Genomic DNA, 24,971 nt, shown 5'->3' with positions numbered 1-24,971 from the left:
CACGGGTGCTATGAGACAAAAATGACTTTACAGGGTTGCAAGCACCCCACAACCGCAAAAGACTTAATAAAGCAGCCACAACAGTTTAGAGCGACTAACATAAGACCTGAAGCACAATTTGCTGAGCTCGCAAACCTGACTAGTCGGTGACTTAACAAACCACAACATCAGTGAGTTAGAAGCAACAGTAAAAAAAAAAATGGCGGCAGCGTCAACACAGCTAAAAGGAAGCTCCATTTTGGAAGGACGAAAGTGCATGCTCTAAAGGAGGAGCAGGGCAATGTTGTCAACAGTTTAAATGACATAGTGACGGTGGGAGAAGAATTCTATTCTGGACTTAGTTTGCAGATAGGCATCCATTCTTGAGTGAAAGCCAAGTCAAACATATTGGTTGCAATATTTTTTTTTTGGTTGCAGCCTGATTCAAATTTCGTCACTTTTTTGTCATGGGTAGCTCCAGTTTGATGTAACAGAGTGGCCACATTTCCTGCACGCCGGGCGCCATCAGTTTTGATATCACCCTTAAAATATGATGATGAATACCCCGAATTGCATGGAACTTTTATGATTTCTAATAAAATGGATATGCCATTAATTGGCCAGCACTTCAACTTTCTAATATAAACAACTGCCCTCAACTCAATAATTAAAAAGTTAAAGGAGTGCTGACACAAAAATTTGGGCCTCACGTTTTTCTTTTGCTGCAATGTGTTGGCTAGGGGCCTGTTAGTCATAACACGGCACATTGTATGCTGCAGCACGCGACAGATAATTAATTACAAGCTCCTCATTACCGACCAGTGTCAGTTTTGGTTTCAAAAGCGACAAGCCTCCGGGTGCAACTATCACCACCTAGCGGATGCAGCGCTCTATCACGTCAGCACACAGAACTGTGACGCACTTCCGCACGGTTCGCGAGCAGCCGCTGAGAAGTAGGCTGCTGGAGCAAATGCGGCAAAAAAGAAAATGGCAGCTATGACGTCATCATAACTGGTTGCAGCGTGGTCACCTGAGGAAAGCAGGTGGTCCCCAAGGGTCCCCTGGGTGTCAGTAGCGTGAGGATGTCGATCGCTCGTGCAAACTTCATAATTCATTTAAAATAACTTCCATGCTATATTCGCTGTTGGTATTTTGCAGATGATATATGCATGTTCACCGGAATCGATCCTGCGGGCTATCTCGGCAGTGAAATATTGTGTCAGTACCCCTTTAATCAACGAGTCTTTGTTAATTAGTCCCATTAACTTCATTTTAGCTGAGCATTTTCGCCACGACAGAGTTAATGTCGACAGGAGCCTTATAGGGTCTTTATAAAAAGACACCCTGTATGTAGGGAAGCTTTTCATAATAAAGATGAGTTACAAGTAGCACCTGTCCTGTGCATCAGGGTTCTTTCTCTGTCCTGTGTTAAATCCGTGCTGTCCAATATTTAAGATTGACCCAACTAGCCCAGCAACAAATTTTGTCAATGTGAACTGCTGCTGTGATTTCAAAATGCGAGAACAAGAAAAAAAAAGTATGCAGTGTCTTAATAAAACATCTGGGCATCTGTATAACAGTCTGCATAATTGCCTGGATCATGAAACCCAACATAAGTGTTCAGTCATTGTCTTAACTGTTGCGCGCAGGAACGTCTCAACAAGAGTGAGCGGCAGCGCTTTCGTGAGGAGGCCGAGATGCTGAAGGGCCTCCAGCACCCCAATATTGTGCGCTTCTTCGACTACTGGGAGGTGAACACAGCCAAGCGCAAGTTCCTGGTGCTCATCACGGAGCTCATGACGTCGGGCACGCTCAAGACATACCTACGCCGCTTCAAGAAGATTAACATGAAGGTGCTCAAGTCGTGGTGCCGTCAAATTCTCAAGGGCCTGCACTTCCTGCACTCGCGGCCGCCACCCATCATTCACCGGGACCTCAAGTGTGACAACATCTTCATCACCGGCACCACTGGCTCAGTCAAGATTGGAGACCTGGGGCTGGCCACCCTCAAGAACCGCTCGTTTGCCAAGAGTGTCATTGGTAAGTGTTTATGTACTTTATTAGCAGGCACCCTGAAATAAGAACATGATGGTCTCTAGTGAAAGGGCATAAGGCCAAATCATCATGCGGAGATTTTATCCCCTTCAGCTACGGAGGCGCGTCACGCACCGTGTGTTTCTTCAAATGGCTTCAAATGGTACAAGCTTCCTGAGTGGACTACTAGCGGTCATGTAACTTGATTGTGCTGCATATTGCTGCAGAGGATCGCCTTGCTGGAGACATTACCGTGCTCGACAATCCTTTGATGTGCCAGGACCAATGTCAAGAGTGTTACGTATTTTTCTTTGCTTGAAACGAATGCAACCAAAAAGCAAACTGGCCATGCATTTGTGGCCTAATATTTGATTCTTTTTAGGCAAGAATTGACGCTGATTTAGTGCAGAATAATTAGATATTTAATTACATGATAATTAGCATTAATTACTGAATTTCTCACAAAACAACACATTCCATCATTTTCTTTCTTGAAATGTAATACCGAGTGCCTTGGAATTAGGCTTTGTGAATTTGACGCATTTGCAGACAGTGCCTCATATTTCGCGCCTGAAGGGGCTATACAGGGTGTTCCAGCTAACTTAAACCAAAAGATAAAAAAACCAAGAGCATTTGAAACCACATTACTGTTCATAGAGAAACCCTTCGTTACTCTGAATATAGGTGGCGTGCAGTGCCTATAGGAGCACCACTGAAAGCCGCGTATGGGCTTCGTGTAGGAGCCGTCTGCTTTCACTGCAAGCATGGGTGATGTGCGTGCACGTGATTTGCCGCTTGTGCGCGGCACATATAATTACTTCTGCAGTCGCAGTGTGCGCGAAGGAACCGCACCTTATAATAGTGGACATGCATCCGATTTCTCAGCTTTATGGGACGACGTTGTCACCATAGGCGCCAAGTGTTTGCCAGAGACCATGGCCTCCGAGATCCGGCGTGCAATCTCGGAGGCCATGCACAGAGAAGCATCAACAAGCTTCCCTACAAAGTGGCGCTCATTGTAAATATGCCACTTTCTTTATAATGCCCTGACTGTTAATGGCTTCATTTGTTGGCGCGTGAACCATTGTTTTCTATGGACACACTAGCTTAGTTTACATGCCGTGTGTTTTATAGTAGATTTTGAGGGAACGCTGCTGCGCCGGCAAATGGTTTGTACAGGTGCGGCCACGTGAAATGTAAGTGTGGTAAAACTTCCAAACCAGCACTATAAACTTGAAAAAAAAAATAGCCTGTATAAGACTCCAGCAATAATTACGTCAGTTAGGTTTTAGGTTTATTGGATCATTTGATCTTTCGCCAATCAGGAAATGCTGGCTGCAGATCCTGGTGTTCTTTGTAGGCTCCCAGGGGCTCCCGTCCTCTCTAAAAGGTCCATAACGTTACAGAGAAGTGGAAGAAGCAACAGTTGCAATTAATTAAAAGCACACATTTGCAATATTCACAGTTTGTAACCAAATGCCAAGAGTGGTCATAAATATTGCTTGTAAACCATGTGCTTCATTGCAATCATTTTAAAAGGAGATACAAAGCTAGAATGAAGCAACATGAACATATGTTCACCCGTAACATGCAAAAGAAAAAAAAAACAGCAGTAGCTAGCACTACTAGCCAGAATAAAGAGAAAAAAAACTTGAAGGCTCCGGAATCGACGCCGCGCATTACACAACTTGTGTAAGTGTGCATTAGTGACAGACATCAGGGCTTGATGTTCGGGCGTCTCCCCCATGGCAATTTACAGCACTCGCACTGTGTCCATCTCCTCTTGTGTCTCCGTCGTGCTCACGCTGATTTTTCCAAGTATGCATCGTTTTCAACTCACCCACCTCTGTCTGTGCCTTACTACAAAGTGGTAGGCCACCTCAAGTAACTTCAGAGTCAAGCATTTATTTCGTGCTGAAATTCGCTTGGATTTCTGAGGAGACAGAAAAGCCCATGAAGCGTGGGAAATATAAAATACGGCAGACCAAGAAAATATGTTCCGTTTGACCTGACAGGTGTTCCATTTACTGAGAGATGAACAGGGGTCCAGAATCCAAGTATGAAACAAATCATCTTAGAGGCTCCATTGAAGCAGCATTTTCATTTACTGAGTGCATGCTTGTGCGCCACTACTCGAGCACTGTTTCCGCTGGCCACCGGTGCCCTGCTTCGAGAGAATGTAGCCATTAAAGGAACGATGTGAGATATTGTACGGCAACTGTGCTGCCTCCGTGCACAAGCGCATGCTCAATAGCTTTTATTGACAAGTGTGTAACTTTCAATGGTGTTACAAAAACCGGGACCCAGCACAGGGCATGATCGTCACTCTGCACAATGCTTAACAAGCTGTATCATCACTGCTGTTGTCGTGACGGTAAGTTTGAGGTGCAATTATTATAACGGGTGGAAAGAAAATCAAGTTTTTGCTACAAAATTAAGGGGTGCTCTCAATACCTGGGTGTAAGTATCATGCAAGTAAATATGCAAAATTGGTGCAGCTTGAGAAACCATTCACGCAACCACAAAGACTTTGTCCAGCTGATACACAATTATTTTTTTGAGCAATGACCTGCCTAAAGGAACTCGTATAAATAGTATTTTGAGTGCCATTGCAATTACTCTGGGCTAAGAGGCCGCTCTTTCATGGAATTAATGACTGCCAGCATAGATTCAGAGGAGCGTTTTCTTAAAGGGACACTGAAGAGCAAAACGATTTTTCTCGCATTAGTAAAGTAGTCTTCCATGATACCAAAAACACCACGCTTGCTGCGAGAAGACGCTTAATAAGCGAGAAAACGCGCAAAAAGAAAATACAGGTGGCGACGCCACCTTGGAATTCACGCACCTATTGCCGTGACGTCACATATTTTTGACGGCGCTTGCTTGGGCCTACGTAGTTCCTAATCGGTTTAATAGAAGTACATTGGCCTCTGAGGGGGCCAGACACTTGACATAACGAGTTTGTGGAAATTTCGTCGAGCCAGTGGCGCCAAAATACGTTAAATGGTCTTTGAAATCTTTTACGTCACGAATTACAAAGTTTGGCGCGAAATTTAAAAATGCAACTTTGAACTTGGTTTTCTCCTCTAATAATAAACCTATGGTGATGAAATAAACTACACAAGAGTTCTCTGAGCACACTTTATCAATCTAAACCAATTCATTGTTTCTCTTTAGTGTCCCTTTAAGAAACATAGCTCCTCTCTTTTACTGATGCTGTTTTCAACCACTTGATCATGGCTTTGATGCTCCTTGACTTGGCCAAAACCTTTGGCGCATTGTTACGTTAATTCGTTCCTTTAAACTTGGCATACTTAACATTTACAAAGTTTTTCCTCACCCAATACGTTGGTGTCAATGACTAGGGACCTTTGCTTGTGCACCTGCTTTTTCTTTTTTATATTAATGATCTCTCCTACCATATTCATCAGGTAGGGAACACTGCCACAAAATTGAGGGAGACCTTGATAGTCTAACATGTGGTGTGACAAATGGCTCATGCACCTAACCACGAAAGCATGCGAACATCTCCTCCAGCAATATGTAGCGACCAGCCCTCTGAATGCCAGCCGTTGGTCACAGGTGGCAGTCGGACGGGCTTGGGCAGCCCACACTTTATCGCCTCTAGGTTTTGAGGTCATCGCTTGCTTTCTCATTGCTCAAGTGTCTTTTTTTTTTTCCTACACTCCGCTGGTCTGAATTTACTGGCAAATTAGCGTTGGTCTACTGTGTGCTCAGGAGACTTCAACACCCATATTTTTGCTTCTTCTAAACCTACTGGTCTAACTTTTAGCGCCTTGGTATTCATATCTCTAATGACGTTTCTTGATGCATACACACTATTTCATTCATAATGCGGACTACTTCTACAAAGCACTTGTCCTTGCAAAACATGAATACAGAGCTGCCATTTGTGATCCCATCCAAACAGCACTTATCGCCTTCAAGCACAAATTATGATGGAAGGTTCATAAATGCGTGTAATTTGTTCCGCTTTGTTAACTGCGTCGGTGAGCGCACGGAAGAAAACTATGGTTGTGCGCCCGTCCGTAAAGCAAAACGAGTGAAAAAGCTACAGTAATCCTTCATCTTATCGGCAAAAAGACGTAGTTAGTTTTTCCCAGACCCCAAAACAGGAGACGCAATCACGGTGGCGTCGTTTGTGTAATTTAGCGCCGCACGGAAACAGATGTAATCGCGCCCCGGGGAGCAATAAACGAGAGAGTAACAAGCGGTCACCCTTTGAGAGTTTAGAAACCAAACAGCCATCATCTTTGCGGGCAGAAGAAGCGAAAACCACCCGAAGGGCGAAACCGAAACCATCCGGATCGCGTGCGCGCGTTCTGATGCTCAACTGAAAGCCGTCGCGCCGCTTTGGAAAGCAGAAAAACAAAAAGACGGAGAGACATTGGCGCATTAAAAAAATTCCACGTATTCCCGAAGCATGGCAGCACATTCCAAGCAAGAGAAATGATTGAAGAAGGCGCGCGTTTGAAACCAACCAACCGCTCCATGGGCACGCTCGGTTTGTGGGGTTGCACACGCAACCCATTGTCTTCAATGCGGCGGCACCTCGGCTTCGCACTACGTTTGTACGCGCAGTGGCAAGGGGGGTTGCGTGCCGCTCCCGGCACTGTGCCCCTCCCACAGCCTTCGCGCCCTGCTCCCTGGCCGAAGTCGAGATGCCCCGTTATCCCTCCTTGCCCTTTTCTGGAGAGACTCCTCTCCAGACCCCAAGGAACGCGTGCCGCTTTCTTGGGGACCGCCTCGTCTTTCGACTTGGGCAGCGGTGACGACCACAGCTGGATCGAGTCGGGAGCCATCCAGACGCCATCACCCCCTGCGCAACGCCCGGTCTATTGTGAGGTGACTTACTGCCTCAGGGCCGGACTGCGAAGCCACGAGACGTGAGTACAAGCCTTATCACTCTCAATCTCGTGTGCTTCCCATTTTGTTGTTGTTTTAACGTCGTCGTGCGGAACTTCTCCGCCGCTTCAATATCTGTATTTTTGTTGAGTTGGTGGTGCTTTTGGCACAATAAACTGTCAGGCAAAGAACTCGTCTCTGTTACCACTGGCCTGAAACCCGCCGTGGTCGCGACTCAACGCGAACCACGGGTTAGGGGTCCAGCTCTGACTGTTAGGGCTGCTGCGTAGCGCTAGTAGCGAGTAACTATGCTCCTCTAGTGCGCGGTGTGATCCAAAGACGGGACAGTTTCGCACGCGCGGATCTGTTTGTTGCAAAGTAACCCCTATAGGTTGTGCAAGCGATAGCCGGCGCGCTGTTTTGCGAAGCATAAAAAAAGCAACAACAGAGAGACATCGGCGCATGAAAAAAATTCCACATATTCCCAAAGCGTGGCAGCACATGCAAAGCAAGAGAAATGATCGAAAAAGGCGCGCACTTTAAACCAGCTGCACCGCAAACTCTCTTGGATGGGCAAGCAATAGCCGGTGCACCGTTTCGGGAAGGAAAAAAAAATAGAATGGAGAGACATAGGCGCATGAAAAAAATTCCACGTATTCCTGAAGTGTGGCAGCACAGGCCAGGCAGGAGAAATGATCGAAAAATGCGCGCGTTTTAAAAATAAACGCTATGCCGTACGTGTATGACGAAAACCCTTTGGTACCAGGAAGCTTCTGCCGTACATGTACGGCGAAAACCTTCAAGGGGTTAATCAGTAAAGCTGGGTTAAATTAAGTTAACTAACAGGCATTTGGTGCAGGCGTTTTGTGTGCAGCGTCACGACAGACCCGGGGGAGGGGGTTTGCACCCCCTCCCACGTCTGGGGAAAAAGGGGACCCTGGGGGTTGAGCCGACACCGAGGGGTGATTGAACCTTTAAAGGGCCTCTAAACCACCAACAGACACTCGCGTGCTCCTTTCCGTGCCTTTCCGCAACGGCTGTCGTGACATTGCCTATCTGATGAGGTGAGCAGCCGACGCTGTCAGTGGGCAAACAAGAACCTGTTTTCTGCTTGTTTCTCGCGCTTTCATCCAACACCACTTCGGACACTGAGGTAGGGCACTCGGAGAGGTGGAGAGACGAGCCAACGAACGAGGTGTAGCGAAGGAAAGAGCAAAACGAGCAAACACATGTAAATTTGCTAGTGTTGGCTGTAGACTCGTGCACAACTGCATTGCCACAACTAAATTTTGACCTCTGCGTGGTTTAGGGGCCCTTTAAGGCCCCCCGGCATCATGTAGACAACACCCCTGGGCTGACCCACCCATAGGAAACAGGCCTTTGCCTGTCCTCTGCCTACATCTTCGTCTCTCACTTTATACCTCTCCTGTTTACTTCGACTTTTCCTGGTGGCAAGGGTCAATCTTGTATAGTTATCCAACCTCGGATAGTTAAATAGCGGCGATGCATGGCTGGCGTCTCCAAGTGTTATTCAACCTTGTAGCTTCCCCTTGTTAGGCTTGGTGGTGGATGGCCACCGTCACCACTGAAATTTTCAGGTTTTATAGGGCAAATCTTTTCGCTGTTTAAACTCATTGCTCCCTCAAACGGTGGTGCACGGATGAATAGCTAACTTTGTCTATGCAACTGAAGCAATCTTTTTCTCAAATACCAGGTCATACTCAGTCAACATGAAACTAAGTAGCTCAAGGGATGTCGCTGTTCCTCGTAGCGAAATGTCTCAGACAAACCATTGGAAGTGGTTACAAGGTCACAAGGATGGCAACTGGCAATTTACTCCTAGAAGTATGAAATAAGCAGCAGTATGACAAACGGGCCCGCCTTGTTGCTTTGCTATTTTCCCTATCTCTGTAAGCGCACGCCGGGGCACGAGCACTGTCAAAGGTGTAGTGTCCGATGAGGACCTGATTGGCCTCAGCGAGAAAGGACTGCTAGATGGACTCAAATGTTACTCATGTCCAACGAATCAAGATTAGGCAGGACAGTACTGAAATACCGACCAAGCATTTGTGTTAGTAAACATGGAGGGCGACACACCAGGTAGGTGCACCCTTTGAACATGTGTAGCTCATTGCACTACTCCGAGGCTTTCCAACAGTACAAAAGAAGAATAGAGAAACAGGAACTAGAGCTCAAATGTACAAAATACAAAGCATGCAATGCACTTTTCTGCTTAGCTGAATTGCAGGCATCGCTGAACTGCTCCAACAAATCTGCTCAGGGTCCAACCGTGTAGTATATGAAATGTTGAAGCACCTACCTGCTGAAACACAAAAAACCCTCCTTTCCCTGTACAACGACACATGGTCTTCAGGTGAGATCCCTACTTCTTGGCAAGAGGCCATCGTTATTCCTGTCCTGAAACAGGGAAGAGATCCATCTTTGGTTTCGAGTTACAGGCCTATAGCCCTAACAAGTTGCCTGTGTAAACATTTTGAAAAAATAGTCAACCGTTGGCTACTACATTTCCTGGAGTCAAAAAGATTGCTTGACCTTCATCAGTCTGTTTATCTCATGCAATATGTTCTATTCAACCTATGTTGATGATGTACAGATTGGATTTAAATCCTGCACACTTGCTATATGTGAACAGCAGGTTCAGCTTGATCTTAATAATATGTCTAAATGGGCAGACGAGAATGGCAGAAGCGTAGCCAGAAATTTTTTTCAGGGGGGGGGTGGTTCAACCATCATTTTTATATGTTCGTGCGTGTGTTTATATGTGTGCGTGTATATGCGAAATCGAAAAATTTCGGGGGGTTTCAACCCCTTCCCCCCTTCCCTGGCTACGCCCCTGGAGAATGGGTTCAGCTTCAATCCACAAAGGAGTACCTGTGACCTTTTTCTGGGAAGAGAGGCCTGCACCTCGATCCTGATACTTATCTGCAGGGTCATCTGCTGCCTGTTAAAACAGAGGAGAAGTTCTTAGGTGTTATTCTAGACACGAAACTATCCTTCGCACAACACATAAAATACCTGACAAGACAAACAAGTGCGTGAAAACTATGAATATTCTGAAGCTTTTGTCACATACATCATGGGGAAGTGATAACACATGCCTCATGAATCTGTAATACTCAGACACCTTGACTACGGGGCCATAGTTTACCAGTCTACACCGAGCGTATTGAAGATGCTCGACCCTGTCCACCATCTGGGTATTCGCCCTTCTATGAGTGCCTTTCAGACAAGACCCGTAGAAAGCCTTTGTTTGGAATCAAACGAGTGGTCCCTCCAATTGCAGAGATGCTACATTTCCTTTGTATATTTACTAAAAATCAATGGGAACATACCACATACAGTGCTATAAATGATTTATCTAGTTCTCGCCTGTTTCATAACCGTCCTGCATTGAGAGCGCCCTACTCACTACGTGTACGAAGTTTTGCAGAGGAAATGGGAGTCCCACTCCTTGAACACCACCTGATAGCTCCCGCTGTACAGCTGCCGCCATGGCAGTAGCAGCTTATAGACTGTGATGTATCTTTTGTAGAAGTTATGAAGCGCGCGCCTATTGCACACATCCATACATACTTCCTAGAACTTGTGGGATTGCATGCGCAACCCATTGTCTTCAACGCGACGGCGCCTCAGCTTCACGCAACATTTGTACGCGTAGCAGCGAGAGGGGTTCCATGAGAGAAAGCACTGAGCTGCTCCCGCAGCCTTTCGCGCCCTGCACCCTGGCTGAAGCCGAGATGCCCCGTTTCCCTCCTTGCCCTTTTCTGGGGAGAGTCCTTTGAGACCCCAGGAACAGACGTCGCTTTCTTGGGGGACTTGTCTTTCGAGTTGGGGAGCCGTGACGAACACAGCTCTATCGAGTTGGGAGCCACCCAGCCGCCCTCACCCCCTGCGCATCGCCCGGCCTTTTGTGGGTGACTTAACGCCTCAGGGCCACACTGCGAAACCACGGGAGGTGAGTACGAGCCTTATCGCTTTCAATCTCGTGTACTTCCCATTTTGTTGTTGTTTTAACGTCGTGCAGAACTTCTCTGCCGCTTTGTTCCTACCTGTATATTCAGTTGCGTTGGTGGCACTTTGGCACAATAAACTGTGTCAAGCAAAGAACTTGTCTCTGTTACCTCTGGCCTGAAACCCACCACGGTTGTGACTCAACGCGAACCACGGGTTAGGGGTCCAGCTCTAACTGATAGGGCTGCTGCGTAGTGCTAGTAGCGAGTGACAAACACTGCGCTAGCGCGTGGTGCAACCCAAAGACTGGACAGTTTCGCACGCGCAGATCTGTTTGTTGCAAAGTAACTCCTATATTTGGCGCCCCATGTTGGGCACCAAATATAGGGGTTCTTATATGAAACATGAACACGACAAGCCGTGCGTGCGAACCTGTCCCTCGTTTGGATCGCTTCACGCACTATCGGAGTGTCAGTCACTCTCGCTAGTACTATGTAGCAGCCCTAACAGTCAGAGCTGTGACCCCCTATCCCGCGGCTTGCGTTGAGTCGCAACCGCGGCGGGTTTCAGGCCAGTGGCAACAGAGACAAGCCTTTCAACTTATGGTGTTTATTCACCTCAGATACATATCTGCCAATTGCAACAAATACAGTAGCACATCGAGTTAATAGAGCTCCTCAGCGGCGGAGTGTTCTGCATGACTGGGGGAAACAACCATTAACAAATAGCAAGCACATGTCGAGGGAATGATAACTGTTCATCTCACCTCGTGTGGCTTTTGCACTCCGGTCTGGGGCGGTAGTTCACCCTCCATGGCCAGAGCACTGCAGGGTTTGATGGCGGCGGCGGTGCTCACGGCTTGGGTCCGATGTGGTCAGTCACACCTTCCAAGACCGAAGATCTCGAGGCCCCCAAGAAAGCGACGCGCGTTCCTCGGGTTGAGAGGAGGAATCTCCCCATGAAAGGGGAAGGAGGGAACGGGCGTCTCGGCTGCAGAATGGGCGCAGTGCGCGAAGGGCAGCGGGGGTGGCAAAATGCCCCCTTCCAACGTAACCCCTCTCGTAGCTGCACGCGTAATCATATCATGAGCCGAGGCGCCACGTTGATAACACTGGGTTGCGCATGCAACCCCACAAACTGCAGCACAAAAAAATTCGGCAGATCCCACGTACCGTGGGAATCGATGTTATGCGAAGCATGCGCGGGAAAGTGATTGTGGCATATTTTTTCACATTGAGTGAAACCTGACGGAATGACGCTAGAGAAATGTGCAAATGGTATACGCACACACATACACTGAAGAATCGCACGTGTGTTATACAACCAGTTGTTTACAGTTGCGGAACGATTCCAACAACAACATGGGTCTTACCAACACCAGACGCAGCAAGCTGATATGTAGTGTTTATATTCTTCCGTAATGGATAGCACAAATTAGAACAAGACAAAGAAGGAAGACAGATGAACAGGACATGCGCTACTCGTATTCAGAAAAATTTCTCCAGATATATACACAGCCGAGTGGCACGCGAAGGCGCACTGCACGTACACGTTACCATCACAGTTGTAGCTGTTACAGTTGTGCTAGATTTGTTATGCTTATAGCTGTCCGTTATGACGGCCAACGCACGCACGTTTCACGAACTCGTGTGCATGTGTGGAAAGGGTTCTTGACAGTTCTTGAACAAGGTCATCATCACTGAGATCAGAGAGCACGAGCAGCTGAGCAGGACTTGTTACCGGATCCGTTCGTGATCGCGACTAGAGGGGTTTAAGTGCAGTGATGTGCTAGGTATGTACAGCAGGTGGAAATCGTGGATGCCTCTTCGGAAGAAATAATCTATGATGCCTAGTGTCCTGGACGTGGCAACGAGGTCTTGCGATGCCCTGTTCATATTGAAGCCGTCTTTCCCGCATTGTAAGGAGCAGGCGTTGTTGGGTTTTGATAAACCAATGTTGTCGTCACCGGTAATGATGAGGGGCATGGTCCTCTCGGCAGAGTTATTGTATGAAGCATTGCACCAGGTTTTTGCGTAATGCACGTGGTCCATGTTGCGGACCACGTGGACGAGTGGATGTTAGTCGAGCGCCTTCCAGGGGTTTCTGTCTTCAGTTTCCTCAATTTGTTTGCGTCCGCAGCGGTGGTGTAGCGATTACGGTGCTCGGCTGCTGAGCTCAAGGTCGCGGGTTCGATCCCGGCCGCGGCGGTTGCATTTCGAAATGGTAGAGAGGCGAAATGATAGAGCCCCGTGTACTGTGCGACATCAGTGCACTTTAAAGAACACCAGATGGTCATAATTTCGAGAGGTCTCCACTACGGCGTCTCTCACGATACTATCTTGGTTTTGGGACATAAAATCCCAAATAATATTATTATCACTTTCCTCTTGTGTCAATGTGTATGTTTGCGGTTACTGTGTTGATTGAGACTCTCACCTGTGTCACATACCCGTATAACATGAACTCTGGTATGCGGGTATGTGCCACACGTGACTGAGAGAAAGGGTTTCATGACGTACGCGACATATGTTTTGCGTTATTCATGTCACAACCGGTGAATCGTGTTCTTCATACATTGCTCCTCTGCTGTGCGAACTTTGGTATATTACAACCTATGGAGACGACCAGGAGACCGCCCAGACGTAAGCGGCTAGATAGATAGATAGATACATAGATAGATAGATAGATAGATAGATAGATTGACGGACGGACGGACGGACGGACGGACGGACGGACGGACGGACGGAGACGTAGATAGAAACGGCCAAAGTGCCTGAGGTTCGCTAAGAAATGCTTCACATTTAATACACTTGTCCTGAATTTGTCACCGATATTTCCAAGTCTCACCCTGGTGTGTCCTATGCAGTGGTCGGTCAATTTTTTTGGATGCCAGTGTTCTCCACACCAACGCAAGCATTTTCACAGCAGAAGCTTATGCGATACTGGCAGCTCTTAAACACATTAAAAAATTTAATTTACACCACGTTGTTATATACATGGATTCCTTAAGGGTTGTAAAAGCTTTGAAAACTCTCAGCACGCACAAAAATCCTGTCATCGTCCCACTGTACCTTTTTTACTTTGCACAGATTACGCATCTAAACAACATGTTGTATGCTGGGACCACGGTGCGATCGAGACAGAGAAAACATTTTATTAAAATATATGAACCAAGCACGTGGAAGGGAACCCTAGTTTGGGGGAAATGTGTTGCCTGACCAGCTAGCTGCATCCATCCTCCAAAACGCCATATACACCTGTACCTGTAATGGACCTAAAAAGGAAAACACTTAGGGCTTACTGGCAGCGCTTATGGGACAGTGAAACACACAATAAGGCCGAATCTTGCAAATTGGCCACCAGCACAGAGGTCACGCCGTACACGACACTTACCAGGCTAAGAATTGGACACACACATAGCACACAAGCATACCTTCGTCCGTTGGTGATCCACTCAGGTGGGAGAGATGGGGAGATCGTGCTCCACATTCTGATCCAATGCAATGAATTAGACGCTGTCAGAATCCATTACCCGACCGACAGCGATTTCCACTGCGTGTTCGTTGGTAGGGACCCGCTTTCCAAGTATGAATCATTGTTTGCGCATTTGAAACAAGTGCATAGTTTTCATGTCATACACCCAGGCAATCCGTAGCATGGCCTCTTAACAGAGGCTGCTGCTGCGGTAGTTGCATTAAAGAAAGCACCTGCCTCGCGGCCCGTGGACTCAAGGATGTTGACAAGGCATTCGTGCTAATGCCATATCCCCATAGTTTTAGTATACCACGACCACTTGACATTCATTCTTACTACACACATTTCACTACATCCTCATGATTTTAATTTTAGGCCCGCATACAGCCACTTAACATAATCATTGTTCACGTTTGTTACCATGAGAATCTGTTATTGTGTCCTGGCAATATTTGGCCTTTAAACAACATATATAATCATCATCATCATCAGTTTATGTTAATCTGGTGCTGTTTGCATTGTTCACCTTCTTCCATTTTCAAGTGTTCTTTTTTGTGCTTTGTTGACTATGCAGGGTACTTTTTTTTGACAATACAGATTTTTTGATAGAAATGTTATAGCAGTCAAACACCTGTCGTTTTCGCACACAAACTCTATGTTGAAGTGGAAATACATTGCCGCAACTAAAGTTACATTTAAAAGGGTAGTTAACAAAAACTTGTTAATTAACTTTCTAATTGTTAACTTGAGGGCAGTTGTTTACATGGAAAAGTTGTAGGATTTGACAATTTATGGCATACTCATTTTTTTTAGAAATCCCGAAAAAAATGGTTGATCCCTCCATCATTGGAATCGGAAAAACACGAAAGTAAAGCGTGCCTTTACAGAAGTAACTGAATGTTTACTGTACATTGATATAAGAGAGTTTGCACAATGTATATTGATGTCTGGCAGCTATAGCATCGTTTAACGTGGATGCACCCACTTTGATGATTGGTGATACATCTCCATCCCGACAACTAAGGTCCATGCTAAATGATTAAACAAACGCTTGTGGTAGCTGCAGTAGTTAACAGTGAAAGCGTAATCAGAGAACGAGGTGTGATAGCCAGAAGAGCGTCGCATATTAGACGAAGAACTTGGTCGCCCTCCCGTGGCCTGTTAAATGTGATTGAACACCACGGCCGTACTAGAGGGAAACGCAAAGCGCGTCGTGTCGCCTCGGTAGCTCGGCCGCGATTGTTCTCGGGGCGAGCGCGTGAGCGGGGAACGCCGTGTTACAGCCAGGTGAGGCAGGGGCGCGTTGCAGAGCTATTTTTGGTTTGGACTAGCGTGATGCTATGAGCGAGGCCGACGCTTTTACGACGCTTGTGCTAAGGCCGCCACCTCGTGGTGTGTTAAGGCATTGACAAAATTGAACTTCCATTGAAAACGTGCATTGAAAACAGAAAATGCTGCTGCTGCACTACGTCGTACTGGAACTTCACGTGACTCATTTTGAAGAAAGGCATGTCGCAGCAGAATCTGGTCAGGAAAAACTGCAGGTCGTCTCAAATACAAAAGTGGACAGCTTATTCATTATGTGTGGTTCTTATCTGATTAATCGTTCTTTTTTTTCACTGTGCAGAGTAAAACTGGGGTAGGTAAAACTAATCTGTACTTGCCTTTTGTGTCTCAATTGGTGCTCTACATGGTGAACTGGTCGTGCAGTTTACTACCCTTAGTGACCAGACACTGTGTCACTTGTAGAAGCTGTATATGGGATGTTTGTGCCATGCATCAGCTGAGAATGTCTTCTTGTTCAGGCACTCCCGAGTTCATGGCCCCTGAGATGTATGAAGAACACTATGATGAATCTGTGGATGTGTATGCCTTTGGCATGTGCATGCTGGAGATGGCCACATCGGAATACCCTTACTCGGAGTGCAGCGGGCCGGCCCAGATTTACAAGAAGGTCACCACGGTATGCATTGATTGAGGGCATGTATGCTTGCTTGAGGAACATTCAGTTGTCCTCCTTGCTCAGTACTTAGAGATGACATAGTCTCTTGTGCTTATCTATTCTTCATTATGAAGTAAAATCTTTCCTTTGTCTCAATTTTTACATGTGCATTTACATGCCTTTCTGACATTTCATACCAGCTAGTCCAAGTTCTTGCTATGCCTTTCTGTGTGCTTGCACGTGTATTTACTTTTCTAGCAGATTTTTAATTTGTACTGTAATTATTTTGTTCGGTTTGGTCTCAAGGTGTTGCACATAAAAAGCATCCATGGCATGAAAAGTGTCTAGGACCTACAATCGTAGTCATGTAAGTTCCACAGGTAACGTTAACAGTCAGAATCAAAGATATACTTTATAGGGGTTCACTTTTGTGAAACACAACAAGCGTGAACACAACAAGCCGTGCGTGCGAACCTGTCCCTCGTTTGAATCGCACCGCGCACTGGAGGAGTGTAGTTACTCGCTACTAGTGCTACGCAGCAGCCCTAACAGTCAGAGCTGTGACCCCCTATCCCGCGGTTCGCGTGAGTTGCGACCGCGGCGGGTTTCAGGCCAGTGGGGACAGAGACAAGTCTTTCAACTGAAGGTGTTTATTCACCTCAGATGCCAATTGCAACAATAAGTAGCAAGCACATCAGGTTAACACCTCAGAGGGCGGAGTGTTCCGCACTACTGGGGGAAACAACAACAAAATAGCAAGCACACGTCGAGGGAATGATAAAGGCTCATCTCACCTCGCGTGGCTGCTTTTGCACTCCGGTCCGGGGCGGTGGTTCGCACTCCATGGCCGGAGCGCTGCAGGGGTTGATGGCGGCGGTGGTGCTCACGGCTTGGGTCCGATGTGGTCAGTCACACCTCCCAAGACCGAAGACCCGGGGGCCCCCAAGGAAGCGGCGCGCTTTCCCGGGGTCTGGAGAGGAGTCTCTCCAGAAAAGGGCAAGGAGGGAAAACGGGGCATCTCGACTTCGGCCAGGGAACAGGGCGAGAAGGCTGCGGGAGCGGCACGGTGCCCTCTCCCACGCAACCCCCCTCGCAACTGCGCGTACAAACGTAGCGGGAAGCCGAGGTGCCGCCGCGTTGAAGACAACGGGTTGCGTGTGCAACCCCACAACTTACAAAGCATGAAACATTTAGCCACAACATTTTTTAGAATTTAGGTTATATTTTTCTAAGGTGTATTTTTCTAAAGGAGTTGAAGGAGATAATAATTTTGTGTTCTCAGATTAGCATAGTTATTTAACACGTACCATAAAGATTGTTATAGATTTGATGGAAGTGATGCTCCAAAATGGGAAGCCTTTACTAAATCATGCTTATTAAAACGGGTGTCGTCTCTGTAGCAGAATGGCGTTTTGTTCAGTGAGCACAACAGACTAAGAAGAAGCATTCCAAAGATATCCGTAAATCATCTGTAAATTAGTGTATGACTTTCCAAGTGATCTCTAACTGCAGTTGGTGGTAGTGTCGGTGATGGTGCCTTATGTGTGTCTATGCACCTTTCACGCCCAATCCTAACAATGCCTTAATAAAGGCTTGCACCACTTTTGGGAGCTTTGTCTTGCACCGCTGCATTAATAGCTTTGCAGCCACCTTGCCTTTAAATAATTTGCGTGCAATGCATTTTCCAGTCTTGCTGGCAACAACTTTATTAGAATTAAGTCTGCTTATTGGACAGGCTGTGTGAACACAGCAGCAATGAACAAGCGAGACACTGCCAGGAAGCTCTGCAGTGAGGGCCACACATTAAGCTAAACTGTGGAGAAATGTGATAAGCACGTTTGACAGCAGTGACACTGCTCTTTCCTGCTAGGGTGTACGGCCCCAGTGCTTTGACAAGGTGGAGAGTGCCGAGCTACGAGACATCATCGGCCAATGCATACGGCTCAAGAAAGAGGAAAGGTGAGCTCCTCATAAGCCACTCTGTTATGGTCACAGCAGCCACATGCCCAGTGTGACATCTAAGCGAGTTTCTCACTTGAGGCATGCACAAGTTGTGCATAGCTTGGCACCAGATTCTCTTCAGAGGTTTCCAGCATCACTGTTATTTCCTCTGCATGTTGTGTGTGCTCACGTTTACAATATTTTAACTAACGGGTCAAGTTACTGTATCATTGAGGTGAAAGTCATTTGGTTCATAAGGCTGTGTCATAAATGAAAAAGTCGTCTCAGCGTGCTAATGGCTCTATGAGCAACTGTAGGCACAGGGTACATAAGCACGTGACGCATGTGGTACCGTGAACCATCGGGCGCGTGCTGTCAAGGCTGTTTTTGGCTCTGGTGAGACTTGTTTGTACAGTAGATTCACTAAAACCTCTCAAACAGAATTGCTGTTTAAACGGAAAAAACTGCGCCTCATGTGATTGGTTTCGTACTTGAATTCTGCGCCCCTGTTCGTCTCTCAGAAAATGCAACTCTGGTTAAATGGAACATATTTTCCCAGTCCCTCCAGGTTCCATCTAACGAGAGTCTACTGTATATATGAAGACTCATGTTGTCAGTATGAAGCCATCGTCATGAAGAGAGAGCCCACTGGGGCAAGCTGCAGTCAAAACAAAGCAGGCGCTGTGCCATTCGAAGGCCTGTCAATCTGGCAGGACAAAAGGACAAGTGAAGCAAGACATCTCTTCTTGTTTGTCTGCAGCCTTTGTGTTGCCATGTACATGAAATGTGCTACCACAATGTGGTGGTAGCACATTTTTTTGGGGTGCTACATTTCCAGCAGATTTAATAAGTATGTGAAGCATGAAGAATCAGGCTTGTGTGCAACCTCATGGAAGCACCGAAAGTAGTGTCACCTTGGAATCGTTGACAGGCAACACTTGTACTAGGAATGAAAGGTTTTATTGAGTACCCTGGAAAAAGCAGTAGTGGCAGGCATTGCCATGCAAGTTGCAAAGTGTTGCTTGAAAATTTATTGCAGTGTTCACAATAAGCATAAAGTGCCCATCTTACTGTCCTACTATGCACCTGGCGTGGTGGCCATGGAATTGTGCTGCTATACATTTGAAGAACTGTGGTTCATTAGGGGTGAAATGCAAAAATGGCCCGTGTGTTTGGAGTTTGAGTTTATTTCACCACAATTTTTACGTTGTTTACATTGTATGAACATGTGTACGTACAGAATACCAACTAGTGGGGAATGCAGGATTACAAGCTGCAAATGAAACGCAGCTTGACTGGCCCCGTGTCCCAACTAAACAAGGCAGAATAGGGGTTGGCAGTCGAGTGCTCACGCAAGCATAATCCTTATAAACAACATATACATTGAAATTGGCACAATAAACAAGAAAAAAAAATGCAATGACAGCGAATGCAGCAGCGTAAAAATTTTCACTGCTTTGGAAAGAGGGGAAAGAAATTGAGAAATGCAAAAATACAATTTTTCAGTGTAATGCCAGTAAATTGTATGAGCATATGTTTAACAGTGATGTTAAGAGAATATGTTTTTACAAGCGAAGGCGCGATTGCTTTACTTAAATATTATATTTATTAAGCATGTGTGGTAGTGTATATTTTAACATTTGGAAACCATAATTTGTTTAGAATCTAGCAACCTTCCAGTACTCACTACGGCTAGAAGATCGAGACAAAGTGTTGTGTTGTAGGTAACCTATGAGGCTAAGGCTTTCATTTCCTCTGTCGATTTTTGTTTTAAAAGCTAGTACCAAGCAATATTCGTACTTGTTTTCAAACCTTAAAGGGCCCCTAAACCACCCAGGGATCAAAATTTAGCTTTAGTCGCGAGAATTTTTCGAAATGCTGCCTTAATAGCGGAGTCGCGTTTGACGATCCAAGAGCACCTCTCGTTTGCTCCGTTTGTCGGTTCGCCTCTCCTCCTGGCCGTGAGAGGAGGAGGAACAGCAACCACGCGTACTTTCGAGCAGACAAACAGGTTCTTTTTGTGGACTACAGGACTAGATGCACATGCTGACATCACGATTAACGCTGGGGATTCAAAAGGCCCGTAGAGAAGCGGACCCGTGGCTTGTAGCACTGTCACGTTTGGCACTGCTGATATACGACGGCATTCTGAACTTGCTGCACGCGTTTTCTTGAAATGTCAAAAAAATATCAAAGTGGTTCAGGGGCCCTTTGACGCCTTAAATTTGTTGAATAAAGAAGAGATATAAGCTTATATTCAGCATTTGCTATAGAACGCAATCCATCTTTTAAAAGTATGAAGAATTTTTCTTTAGATTGCTAAGTGCCATTGCGCCATACCAAGAGGCCATAGCGTAAGTGTGAACAGAAAAGCGAGTTGTAAATTATTAATTTCTGAGTAATTGGAAAAAATGAATGACACTTTATAAGAGTACCTAACGCCTTAACTTATTCCTGACCGTTTCACTATCCCACAACATGTGCTCATGGAGAACAACTCCCAAGGCTTTAGCTGTCCAAGGAAAATCTATCGCAGTGTTATTCAGGTATAATTTCTGGTAGCCATACATGTGGTTCCTTTTGAATGAAACAGAACAGCCTTAGTTTTTAAAGTTTATTTGTAAAGAGTTAATAACCGACCATATATATGAGTCATTTAATGTTGCATTAGCTGCTGAAGCAAGGTCATCAACATTCATTCCTGTGTTTTTAAAAAAAAGGTTGTATCATCCGCGTATATGACATATTTTATGGACAGATGTTTGCTGAAACATTGTCACGGGGTTGTGACATGGATGAAGGCAGCAGGCGGCTTGTTCAAGACTAAACCTTTTATTTGGGCCAACCTCTGCCCGGTAAACAAGAATTCAAACTACAAGCGATACACTCTTACACAGATAGCGGTGAACAGTGTCAGCCGTTGATACAATACATTTAAACTCGATCTAACGAAACCCGATGTTACGAATTTCCCGGTCGAATGAAGAAATTTCCATTTCCTGTCAAGGTACCCATAGGGTTCAATGTTATCATCAACTCGAACTAACGAAGCTTTCGTGGCACTGAACTCGACTTAACATAGTCTTTTCGGTAATAAATAAGCAAAAATGCAGTGATTTCTTTCCAGTTTTTACACAGACGCCGTTTTTTTTTGGACATGTGCTGTAACGCTGTCACGTTAAAACATCTAGCCACCATAGCCACGAAACTACAGTCAACGTCCGATTTTTCGGACTCCCTAGGGACTGCGAAATCGTCCGAAAAAACAAATTCACGCTTTTTTATTCCGCTCAAGCAGTCAAATCGCCACAGCCACGTCCGAAATAGCTTTAATGCCTCCCAGTACAATTATCAGGCATTTTGGTGTGCGCCCAGGCTTTCGCTATACATTCGGTACCTGCTGCGAACCCCGGTTAACTACGTGTCAACCGCCACTTGCTATTTTGCATCTCGTGATGAGCGCCGCTGATACCAGCAAAGCACGGCATAGATTACGGCTCTCTGGCATGGAGCATTTGGAAACGATGACGCGGAACACAGACTGTGGCGGAAGAGCGGACGACTCGTCCGGCTTTCCCCGATGGGTGTGCGCATGTAAACGATGCGTACACACAAACGCTGCGTATCGCCGAATCTCCGCATATGCAGCATTTGCTGCCGTGTGAAGCCGATCGTTTATAGTTGTGTGCAGCACATCGCTAACTAAGCTGATGTCTGTCTCGTTTCTAATCTCTCAAAGGGTGACCGCTTGTGACTCTCTCGCTTATTGCTCCCCAGGGCGCGATTACTCTGTTTTCGTGCGACGCTAACTTACACAAACGATGCCGCCGTGGTTGCATTTCCTGTTTTGGGTACTCGAAAAAACAAACTCCATCTCATTGGCGATAAGACGAAGGATTATTATAGCTTTTTCACTGGTTTTGCTTTTCGGACGGGCGCACAACCGTACAGTTTTCTTCCATGAGCTCACTCACACAGTTCGCTTACGCTATGGAATTGCGCACTAGTTGCTCTGCTGCTGATGAGTTGAGCGGCAATTCTTTCAATGTGGACTATTCCCCATGTGGCAAATCAGAATGTGGTTCATTGGATGTCAGTTTGTCAGACGAGGATTTACTTGGGAGTTCAGACTCGTATGATGATGAAGGAGCAACATCTAGACTGTCACACACTGAAAAGCTTTTAGTGTTAGAGCAAGAACATTGCTTACCAGAAAAGTACTCTGGTGTGCTTATTTTTGTATGTCTGTGAGCTATGTTTAATACAACGCAAAACTTTTATTTATGAAAATTCATACAAGGTTTTCTTTTTGGCATTTTGCTTGACGTTACTCACGAATAAACCATGTGTATGCAACAACAAAAATGATTTTTTTGTCACTTTACGGTGACGCAAAAAGTTTTTCCACAATTTGTTTCTGAAATAGAATCCTCTGAAGAATTTAATTCAGCAATAAAGAAATGCACATTTTTGGAGTGCATTTCGCGAAAAAATTCAACCCTCAAAGGGTTAAAGGGGCCCTGTGACACAAATTAAGCTTGTCATTTTCATCACTTCTTCTGGAACTCTGGAATGCACCGATATTGTTGCACCAGTGGCATCGCTAAAAACAACACTGTTATAATTTTATTTCTTTCAGACTAGAATAACACACGACTATTTTTGTGATAGGAAGTGACGTCTCATCATGTGGGAGTAACGACATTGGCCGGGTGTTTTGATTGGTTTGATGGGACAAGTTGCATATAATATTCATATGGTCCCAGCTATACTGCACTACTGCGTGCTACAAATAAAAAAATCGCTCTTTATACCCCTTAGAGGCAGAATGATTTCTGTTTTTAAATATGCAGTTTTGATCTCAACGGAACCTACCATTGACGTCAGTGGGAGTGTGAAATGGGAAAGGAACATTTTTTCTCGTCGTCTGCTGGGGCTTTCATGTTGGGAGACTAATAACTTCCATGCTGCAGAATGTAGGGCCCCTTTAAGTGCAGCACCACCATTTTGTTCTCCTTCCATTCTTACATGTGCCATGTCGAGTGCCCTATTTCTTTTTATTATTGCTTCCTGGCGCTGCTCCATTTTGTGCATTGTACACTTTGCATTTGAGTGTTGTCTTAAGCGACACTCCTAGCAGCAGTTCTCTCTTAGAGCATGACTTCCCCCATAAGAAAAGGATGCATGGCCTTCTGTTTGAAATGTTTTTGCCTCATGCACTTCTTTCGCACTTTTCAGACATGATCAGCATTGAGCTGAGAACTTCACTTGTTTGTTTGCAATGGCCCAGTCGTGATGAGGGGCCCTCTACAGCATTTTTTTTATTCCTCTGAAAGAGATTATGATCCAAAAACATGCAAAGCGATGGATGTAAACAGTGCCCATTCCTGTCTGGAACTTTTTATGAGTACAACCTCACGAATGTCAAGTACAGCTTTAAGAGAGATTTTGTCTTTGAGGATGTTTTAATGCTGTTGACAGATTGCAAGGAATGTGCGCCCGTGTTTGTGGGGGTATCTTGGTGGTTTGCCATACATCGTGATGTTTGCCATGCGTGACATGCAGGCCAACTGTCAAGGAGCTCCTGCAGCTGGACTTCTTCCAGGAGGACATGGGCCTGAAGGTCGAATTTGTGAACCGTGAGGAGAGCCTGGCAGGTGGTGCTGACAAAGTGGAGCTGCGGCTGCGTGTGCTGGACCCCAAGAAGCGCAAGGACAAGCACCGCGAGAACGAGGCCATCCAGTTTGAGTTCCACGTGGAGAATGACAACCCGGACGAGATAGCCAAGGCCATGGCCCTGACGGGCATCATAATGGAAGAGGACGCCCGCATTGTGGCCATGCTCATTCGAAACCAGATTGCTGCCCTGGTGCGAGACCGGCAGCACCTACAGGTGCCTCCTACCACGGTAACTCTTTGTCATTATAGTGTGAGCTATCCTTTTGTGCTATTGGAATGATTTCAAGCAGTTGAGAGCAAGACTTGCCTACACACCATTGTCATTAAAGCCCGCAGTTTATTTTTGCATCATTCAGATGGTTTGGAATGTTCTTGCATGGGCAAACATGATGCAAGCCATTCATTTTATTGTTTATACAGGGTGTCTTTTTTTTTTCCAATGCAGATTTTTTACAGAAATGCTATGATAGTCAGGCACCTGTCGTCTTTGCACGCAAGCTCCATGCCGAAGCGGATGTACATTGCCACACCTGAAGTTACATTGGAAGGAATAATTAACAAAAACTTGTTCAATAACTTTTTATTATTAACTTGAGGGCAGTTGTTTACATGGAAAATTTGTAGGACAAGCATACCCATTGTTTATAAATTTCAAAGAGACGCACATAATTTGAGATATTAATCACTGAAATTGAAGGCGTCGATCCAGGCGATATCGAAAGCGAGCCCACCATCTGGCAGGAAATGCCACCGCTGTGTTATGTCATACTGGAACTTCACGTGACTAACTTTGAAAAAAGGTGTGTCTCAGCAAAATCTGGTCAGGAAAAACAAGTCATCTCAAATACACAAGTGGACCACTTACTCTTTGAATTTGGTGTGCAGTGCTTATCTGTTTCTTTCTTAAACTCTGGATAAGCACCAGCAAGTTGTTCACTTGTCTGCGAGACGAAAGGCCACAGTGGCTGCCCCTAGTTATATGCTGTAGAGTGGAAAAAAGGTGGAAGAATGAGAAGCACAAAACATCACATGCAATGAATAACGAATGAGAAGCAAGTTCTTTGGACAATGACAAAGAAACAAT

At 45.7% G+C, this 24,971-nt stretch overlaps 1 protein-coding gene across 6 annotated transcripts in view; it reads left to right on the top strand.

Moving 5' to 3' along the window:
* The window catches only part of LOC119372693 (serine/threonine-protein kinase WNK4), a 352,802-nt gene that overhangs the window by 50,697 nt on the left and 277,134 nt on the right, over positions 1–24,971 (top strand). For all 6 annotated transcript variants that reach the window (XM_049419747.1, XM_049419751.1, XM_037643142.2 and 3 more), the window contains exons 3-6: positions 1,629–2,019; positions 16,131–16,288; positions 18,138–18,226; positions 23,774–24,116. In XM_049419747.1, the coding sequence (XP_049275704.1) occupies positions 1,629–2,019; positions 16,131–16,288; positions 18,138–18,226; positions 23,774–24,116 (981 nt within the window). The remainder of the gene's footprint in view (positions 1–1,628; positions 2,020–16,130; positions 16,289–18,137; positions 18,227–23,773; positions 24,117–24,971) is intronic.

The sequence above is a fragment of the Rhipicephalus sanguineus genome, chromosome 10 (assembly GCF_013339695.2).
Source record: "Rhipicephalus sanguineus isolate Rsan-2018 chromosome 10, BIME_Rsan_1.4, whole genome shotgun sequence".
Classification (NCBI taxonomy): domain Eukaryota; kingdom Metazoa; phylum Arthropoda; class Arachnida; order Ixodida; family Ixodidae; genus Rhipicephalus; species Rhipicephalus sanguineus.
The sequence above is the reverse complement of the archived record's forward strand: the minus strand, read 5'-3'. Positions and strand labels throughout refer to the sequence as shown.